The sequence below is a fragment of the Sinocyclocheilus anshuiensis genome, unplaced genomic scaffold (assembly GCF_001515605.1).
Source record: "Sinocyclocheilus anshuiensis isolate Anshui unplaced genomic scaffold, SAMN03320099.WGS_v1.1 scaffold1477, whole genome shotgun sequence".
NCBI classification, from domain to species: domain Eukaryota; kingdom Metazoa; phylum Chordata; class Actinopteri; order Cypriniformes; family Cyprinidae; genus Sinocyclocheilus; species Sinocyclocheilus anshuiensis.
In genome coordinates, this window is record NW_015547710.1 from 362,470 (window position 1) to 371,778 (window position 9,309).

At 36.2% G+C, this 9,309-nt stretch overlaps 1 protein-coding gene across 1 annotated transcript in view; it reads left to right on the forward strand.

Moving 5' to 3' along the window:
- The window catches only part of usp43a (ubiquitin specific peptidase 43a), a 95,569-nt gene extending 93,824 nt beyond the window's left edge, over positions 1-1,745 (forward strand). The window contains exon 15 of the mRNA XM_016506829.1: positions 1-1,745. This exon is cut by the window's left edge and continues 787 nt beyond it. Within this exon, the coding sequence (XP_016362315.1) occupies positions 1-262 (262 nt within the window). The 3' untranslated portion in view covers positions 263-1,745.
- Positions 1,746-9,309: the final 7,564 nt, after the last annotated feature.

Sequence of the window (9,309 nt, forward strand, 5' to 3'; positions counted from 1 at the left end):
TAGCAGACTCGGAGATGAATTTGCAAATGGCAAGGTGAGTCGTGGGTCATCAGACATCAAACGCTCACAAAGTTCTTCCAATATTCAAAGCAAGTCCGATCTAAGCTTAAGAAGGACGGCATCGCTACACAGGAACGGCACGTCAGCGGCTCAGCCGCAGAGCATTCCTATGGACAGGGGCTCTCAGAACACCCTGCAACGCACACGCTACAGCACAAACTCACTGGGTAGAAAGAAGGCAGTCCCTGAATCGAGCTTCTGAGACTTACACCCAAATATCACAACAACGTAGCAAATATCTAAAAGCCCACGTAAGAACTATGTTAAGAAAGTAAGGTTTGAAATGATGGCAGCACACTATGAAGTTGCACATACATTTGGAATAAGTGGATGATATTTTTGTTCATTTTTCTCTGCTTTTATGAAGTGCCTCTGAACCAGAGCTATTTTTTAGATTTTTGTCAGATTGTGTTTTGGCACTGGAAGTACATTACACACTGGCCTCTGCACCATGATTTTGAATTGAAAAATTATTTGCCTCGGATTTGATTTTTATGTGCCACTAAATAGATTTATCACCTGTAATACATGAAGGGAATCGCTATATATATAACTTTTATGATTCTGTAGATTGTACTGACTGGCTGCTAACCTCTCATGGGTTTTCATGACATTTATCAAAGATGTCAGTTCTTGCACTTTCAGTGAATTTATTGCACCACTGTCTGACTTAATCGTGCTCTCAGACCAAAACATAAAGCTTATTAATTTTTGCTTGCTTTGCAGTATGCATTAAGACATTTACAAATTTGTATTATAAAATTATCTTTAAAAAGTATGAAATCTAACAGAATCTAAAGGGGTGAGATATCTTTCTAATGCTCTATCACATATGTACAAGGATGGCATGTTGACAACACAATGTATTAGACAGAACACCTTAGTAAAACATTGTCATTCTGAAAAGCACAATCACAACAACCTCACCTTATCACCAGTGGTTTAATCCATCACCTAAACCTAGTTTGAATGCAGTAACAAGAACCTGATTAACTTAAAGGATAGTACACCAAAAAATGTAAATTGTCATTGTTTTCTCACCCTCATGTTGTTCCAAACATGTTTGACTTTTTTCATTAATAGACCACAAACAAGAGATGTTAAGCAGGATGTCCATGCTGCTCTTTTCCATTCAAAGAAAGTTAATGGTAACCAGCAACTATCAAGCTCCAAAATGATGACACCATTAAGCCTTTAAAGCCTATTTGATACATTTAAATTACCTCTAAATTATCTATATAATCAAAACATCACTAACAAACCTGTTCTAAGTTCAACACAATCTTCTGCCCTCTGATTGATAGTATGTGCTTTTTAGCAAGTACAAGGCCTTTTAGTATAATTGTAAAAACTGTCCACCTTCTGTTCGTGGTACATGTCTTTTTGCTGTGAAATCTGGATTCTTATAAAGTAAATTTAAGAATTACATTTATAGTGTTATTAATGTTTCAATACTGGACTGAAGTTAGGTTTACACACACACAAGTATTAGTTAATAATGATAGTCTTAAATAGACTAAATAGAAAGTGCTTTTTTTTCTCACACAAATTCATCATATGGCTTCAGAACACTTGACATTTATCAGACTTGTAAGATGGGCTACTTTTAGTGTGCTGTTTGATATATTTGTAGGTTGACACCCCCAGTCATCATTGACTTTCATTGTATGAAAAAGAGCAGTGTGAATATTCTGCTAAAGTGTTGAGAAAAAAAAAAGAAAGAAAAACATACAGGTTTGAAACAACAATGTTCATTTTTTTCATTCCTTTAATGAAGCTCGTCTGAAAATGTTTGATGTGTTCAAATAACGTGGAGATCTAGCAATACCAATGACTGTAGAATAAAAAAAAGCCTCAATGTAACCAGTAAAGTGACCTTAAAGAGTACACATCTATGACACAGATTGTGTTTGGCTGTAATTGCTCGGAACAAGTCAGAATATGTCATATTGTCACCTTCCTATTTGGACTAAATGGGTCCATATGTCCATTAATCAGAAGTCATTCTTATGTATCCCTCTCTAGAAGCATTTAAATAGTCTGAATGCAGCTCATTCAACTATACTGCTATATATGCACTGCAAAGCTCACTCTTTTGCAAAATATAACATTTTTGCATTATCAAAGATTAAAACACTTTTCTCTCAGTGTGATTGTGATTGAATCAAAATCCCACATTTGTGTGTTAAATTAATCTAACAAGTCATAGACCAAACAGAAACTGTCCTGTTGATTATTGCATATGATATGAAATATTCACTAGCTCCTCACATTTAAAATACTATGTTCATCTCTTTGCAATCTAGGCTCATTGGAAAAACATGCCTCTACCTCCATTTTTGCAAAACTCCAAAAACGTACCTGTACATAATATTCACAACAGTTTCCAGCTGAAATTAACACTAGTGGAGGTAAAACACTAACAACTTTTATTCTTTTTTACACAAATTTTGATTACAGGAGCAGATTATTTATTAATAAAGACTTATTTTTGTGCAGTTCCTTGCACAATTTTATGTTATGACCTCAGAACCGTTTTACCACAGTGCATGATTTGTAAACTAATACTGTACATAGTGTTTGCATCATGTGACCAGCTCCATATATTATGCTCCATCTGATATAGTAAACTTGCTCTTTAACTCACCTGGTACAGCACTGCAAATGTGATGCAGAGCACTTCCGCAGGAGTGCTGCTGAAACACAAGTCACAGCAAAAGAGCTCAAAGACTTAAATGACATGGCAAATGTGTCTTTATCTCATGATTTTAACGATTTATTGTGAGTGGTATTGTATGTCAGATGTGATAGAGCATTCACATTTAGCACCACAAATGTTTCATTTATAAACTGTGACAATTTGTACAACAACCAGTGTAATGAAACATTGCCAGATTCACATCCACCTGTTTGGAGTATTAAACGTTAGCGGTGATTCTTACATGCTTGAGTGCAAAAAGCGACAATATAATCTGGCCGAAATGTTGCCACAGGCAGTGTGTGTATGTGTGTATGTGTGTGTGTGTGTGTGTGTGTAATGTTATGCAGTAAAGTTTGAATTGCACTGTAGAATAAGGTTTAATAATTGATAAATGTACATGCTGTTTCTATATCACACAGTTTATATTAGTTTTTGTTGATCTGAATAAGCAAAGATATGAAATGAAGGTTTGTTTGTTTCAGTGCTCAAACACTGTCGTAAGAAAAAAAGCGTATACAGTTATATTGCATTTATTTTGTCCATTACTGTGCTGTAGAAGTTGTTATACAATCGCACCAGATAAGAGATGATTTACAGTTTTAAAGTTTTCAGCATAAATTGAAAAAAATCAAGGAAAACAATTTTTTTTTCCAGCTTCGTTGAAATGTAAGTTTTTGTCTTCTTCTGTCAACATCTAATCATCCCTGTTATTTTGTTGATTATGTCAAAGGGGTTATGCAAAAAGCAGCAATTACACAGCATGTAACAGGATTTGTGTAGACACAAAGGTCTGCTCCCCAAGAGCATTTCGTTTTTTTCCATTCCCATGCTTCCAAAATAATCTTACTTTTTACTATGCTTGAAATACTTGTACTGACAAGACAATGAATGAAGGAATCTTACCCTGAAATCTTCTCTTTTTTATTTGGTTTCTAAGATGTTTTATATGCAACTTTTTATAAACATATTGTTGTGTGTGTGTATTATACAAAAAATCAATGGATAATATATCTGAGAATAGCGTATATAGGGATAGATTATATGTACAATTCAAATTATCATTGAATTATTGCACAAGGGTACATGTTCTGCTGTCAAGATGATTATATACAGGTTTGAGTGGACCTGTGTCTATACAATAACAATAAACGGATATATTTTTGTATAATTTCTGAAATTAAAAAGACATTGGTATTCACGTCACGTTTCTTAGACTCTTTTAAGCATACTAGTTTCAGCATTTATCTTGATTCACATCTAAAAGTGTGTTTATTTGCATACTGAATGACACTAAAACTGTCACTGCTCTTTGCAGCACTTTGACTGTGAAAAACTCTTTTTGCTTTGGCTACAATAGCTCCAGTTCCTGAGGGAGTCTTCACAGTGCATGCAAAGAGCAGCTTGATCCATTCCTCATCAGCATGCACTACCCTATAATCTCCATCCTCAGTTTGAAGACATTGGTGTCAATGTTTCAGTATCTCTGCTGTGTCAAGTAGAAATCTAAATTCTGGTATTTTTCTGTATTTATTCTCAAAAGATTGATTTACATCATTTTGATCAAATTGAATCTAATAAATTTACTATGCACTTCAGAATGATATAATTCTGCCATAATTGTTGTAATATTACAAGGAGTGCAAGGACAAGAAAGTGATGCTTGATTTGTCTGCCTGCTAGAGATCTGTAATTATCTCTGAGATGTTTGGGACCACTGAAAACTGTCTGGGAAAAAAAAAGCCACACATACAAACTTAGATAACTGCCAAATTCCTCTTACCTTTGCTGTATATGTTAACATTGTGTAGGTGTTTTTAAAAACAGACAACAGTTCACCCCAAAATGAAAGTTCTGTCATCATCCTCATGTTTCAAATTTATATGATAACTATAAAGTTTCTTCTGTGGAATACGAAAGAGCAGGTTAGGCAGAATGTTAGAGACTGATAATCTCAGTCACCATTCACATTTATTGCAGCTCTTTTCCACATAATGAAAGTCAATTGTGTGGGCAGAAATTGTCAATAGACAGTTGTCTATAGTGTCGATAGTGTAGCAATCCATGGAGCAGAGCAAACACAGAAGTCACTTTCAAAACAAGAAGCTTTCTGTTGGTCAGTACAATGAATGAAATCTATGTGGGGAACTTCTTTCCCCTCACGCAAAACTCCTGATCAAGCACAGATTCCCATTGGAATGATTGGATTTCTCCTTTAAAATTTTCCATAGCAACAGTAAATGTGACTTTGAGACTGTCATTCTGCTTAACATTTCATTTTGTATTTAATGGAAAAACATAAGTCACTTTAACAGGTTAGAAACAACATGAGGGTGATTAGATGAAACTTTCATCAAAAATGTTCATCTTTGATGTTTCATCCGTCTCTGTTTACAGCATTGCTACATTTAATATAGGCCCATTGCTACATTTAAAGGACAAATAATAGGTTCATATGAGACCTACAATAGATTGCTAATTTAAACATTTTATTTAATATTTACTGCAATTGTTTCATTAGCCATCAGCTCATACAAGTTCTGATAAACTGCTATGAAAGAAGGTGAAACAGAGAATTGAGGGTGAAGCTTATAAACTTTTAGGAAAGAAATCAAGTTCATGCTGTAACGAAGGCAGTCGTGATGACGGAGTTGGGGATCCAAAAGCAAGGCTTTATTTCATAGAGCGTAGTCATAAGAGGCAGGGTCAAACACCAACAAACAATAACATCCAAGGCACAGGCAAAAGAGTAATCCACGAGACAGGCAAAGGTCAGGGCAGGCAGCAATAAATCAAAAACAAGGTAACTGTCCACGGATCAAAACACGAGAAAGGCAAAATCTAGGAAACCCGGAAGGGCTAAACATTCAATCACCAGCGAAGACAGAGTGTGTGTGTGCTATTCTTATAGTCCTACTAATATGAGGCAGCTGTGAACTGGCAATGAGTTCTGATGAGTCCGGGCAAAGTATTATAGGAAATTGAGTCCTGAGTGAATGGCAAAGTACAGAATGGAGAGTACCAATAGGGCAAAAACACCCCTGAGTAAAGGTAAGTTTATAATGCACACATGGATTAGCAGTTAAAACTTTGCAGTTTGCTTTGCATTCTATAAATGTAAAATTCTCTCTTTCTTGTTTGTTTGCTTGCTTTATTGTGATATTATGTCGGATGTTTGTATTTTGAAGTGTAAAGCTAATTATTTTATTTTATGTTCATTTCGTATCTTCATTATTATCAAAATAATCTGGCTAATTTTGCATCCACTGAATGCATTTATACAACTCAATCTGAATCAATATGACATCCATTTAAATATATATTATGCCTGGTGTTATTCAGATGCATCCATTACTGACTGAGATTGTGTTATTTTATCATTATTTAATTATTCCGTTCTCAAAATGCATAACTTTACATAGAATGTTTGATTTATTATTTTACTTAACTTTTGAAAAAAAACAAATCAAAAATCAGAGGACAGTTTGAAGTTTACTCTGTAGGATAAATGCACTGCAAAGTAGTTTATACTCAGATGAGTCAGATCTCATGTTTTTAGCCTTAAATGGCATCTCATAAAGTGCCACACACACAGATGACATCAGTGAGCCCATGGTCTGCTTAATACAAGGTTGGCAAAAGGGTTTATACTTTGGAAGTGTAAAGTCCATATGCTATTGTTAACCACATCTCAAGGTAACCGAAGCAATAGGGAGCTTAAAGGTTGTTATTTTGAGTATCTGTCTCCTTGAGTATACTCAGAAACATCATTAAGGTGACAAGTCTAGATGGAGGGGTCTTAGACTTCTTTAAATATATTTTTCTGTTACAGGTAAACAAATCATTAACAGAGTGATGGTTATATAAAAGTTCTGGATAAACAGTTTTCTCTTTCTGTGTTATTTCTGTCTTTATATACCTAGTTAACTAACTAATGATGGGCTCAACATATAAAACTCAAGGAATTCTGATTGTGATTTTGTTATTTAATTTAGCCTGTCGGTTAATGACGTGACACTTTTGTCAGCATTTATTAATGAATTTAAAAATATTAATATTATCAGTGTGACTTGAATAGACTATGATGAATATGATTTTAATTTCTGAATTATAATTAATTTTAATACTTATCAAAATAGGTCAGAAATGTCAGGGCAATACAATTGTCTGAAATCACAATGAAGAAAAAAAATGTCTGATGAAAATAATAACATTTTGGAAATTAAAACCTTGAAAAGTAGATTGGTATATGTCTTATTTTTATTTATTAAAGAGAAATATATATATTTTAACATCATAACCAAGTGGCTTCAGTGTTTAGATTATTAATAATTAAAAAACTATTTTCTTGTGGCACTTACTCCTCCCAGGCGATAAAGTTGTGACAGAAATAAACAATTCAGTTCACAATCACGTATTCAAGATGTGAGGAAAATGTGTTATTACCTTTTACTTCATGGTTACACTGCATGACACACAGTCCTTAAATTTAAACCTTTATTGTGAATGGTATGAATGTTTTTAAAAAACATTTGCAACATGAATAGACAGAGTACATTTGACATATTCACTGACCGTCCCCCCTCTTTTTTTTTTCTTTTTTTTGTTTCCTGTTATGGATTATCAACTCTTTACGGAGTGCACCTGTGTGTGCACTATAGGATTTATGGAGTGAAGTGTGATTATAGAAAAGAATGCATTTGCTTTCAAGATTTGCCACTCAGAAGCCATATTAAAGGGGTCATATGATGCGATTTCAAGTTTTCCTTTCTCTTTGGAGTGTTACAAGCTCTTGGTGCATAAAGAAGATCTGTACCATTTTGTATATGGTTATACCTTGTCAGATGAATATTGTATATTATCTATTCCTCGATGGACTTTGAGGGTTAAGATTAGTTTAATGACATCTGGCATATAAAGGGGCAATGTATAGAGAAATAGGTGCCTCTGTTACCATGAGACTCAGAGACTGTCTGTTGCTATGACAAAATGTTATGTATTCATCAACTCATACTGCTGATGACATTGCAATATTCTTCATAAATAAAACAAGAACCATCAGCGACCAATTCTCCACACCACAAACTGACAAAAACTCTCTCTCTTCACTCTGATACATTTCCCACAGCATTCAAGCAGGCTCAGGTAACCCCACTGCTTAAAAAACCCTCTCTAAATCCAGCACTTTTAGAAAACTACAGACCGGTATCCCTTCTTCCATTCATTGCAAAGACACTTGTGTTCAACTAACTCTCTATGTTTCTTGCACAGAACAACCACATGGACAGCAACCAATCTGGCTTCAAAAGCGGCCACTTAACTGAGACTGCACTGTTCTCGGTTACTGAAACCCTGAGACTGGCAAGAGCAGCTTCCAAATCCTCAGTACTCATCTTGCTGGATCTGTCTGCTGCTTTTGATACAGTTAACCACCAGATCCTCCTGTCCACACTTATGAAGATGGGCGTCTCAGGAACCGCACTCCAGTGGTTCAAGTCTAACCTCTCTGGTAGGTCCTTCAGGGTGTCTTGGAGGGGTGAGGTTTCTAAGTCACAACTTCTTGCTACTGGGGTTCCTCAAGGCTCAGTGCTTGGACCACTTCTCTTCTCCATCTACATGTCATCTTTAGGATCTGTCATTCAGAAGCATGGCATTTCCTATCATTGCTATGCTGTTGACACTAAACTCTACTTCTTATTCCAACCAGATGATCCGACGGTAGTTATTCGCATTGCAGCCTGTCTGACAGACATTTCTGGCTGGATGAAGGATCACCACCTTCAACTCAACCTTGCTAAGCAACCCAGCACTTCATCACAACCAGGGCTAAGTTCTACAATACAGCTAGGTTCGTCAACCATAACTCCTTCCAGGACAGCCAGGAACCTTGGAGTTGTGATGGATGATCAGTTAAGCTTCACAGACCATATTGCTACAACCAGGAACCTTGGAGTTGTGATCGACGATCAGTTAAGCTTCACAGACCATATTGCTACAACGACCCGGTCCTGCAGGTTTGCCTTATACAACATTAGGAAGATTAGACCCTTCCTAACAGAGCAGACCGCACAACTCCTTGTCCAAGCTCTTGTTCTCTTCAGACTGGACTATTGTAATGCTCTCTTGGCGGGCCTTCCTGCATGTACTATCAAGCCTCTGCAACTGATCCAGAATGCAGCAGCCAGAGTGGTCTTCAACGAGCCGAAGAAAGCTCACGTTACACCTCTCTTCTTCAGCTTGCACTGGCTACAATAACTGCTCACATCAAATTCAAGGTACTGATGATTGCCTACAAGGCAACCACTGGTGCGGCAGCAATATACCTAAACTCGCTAGTTCGGACCTACGCACCATCCAGAAGCTTGCGTTCTGCAAGTGAATGATGCCTCGTGGTGCCATCCCAAATAGGCACAAAATCACTCTCACTGACCTTTTCCTGGACTGTCCCCAGCTGGTGGAACGACCTGCCCATCTCAGTCCGAGCAGCTGAGTCTTTAGCCATTTTCAAAAAACATCTAAAGACACATCTTTTTCGCCATCACCTGACCAAT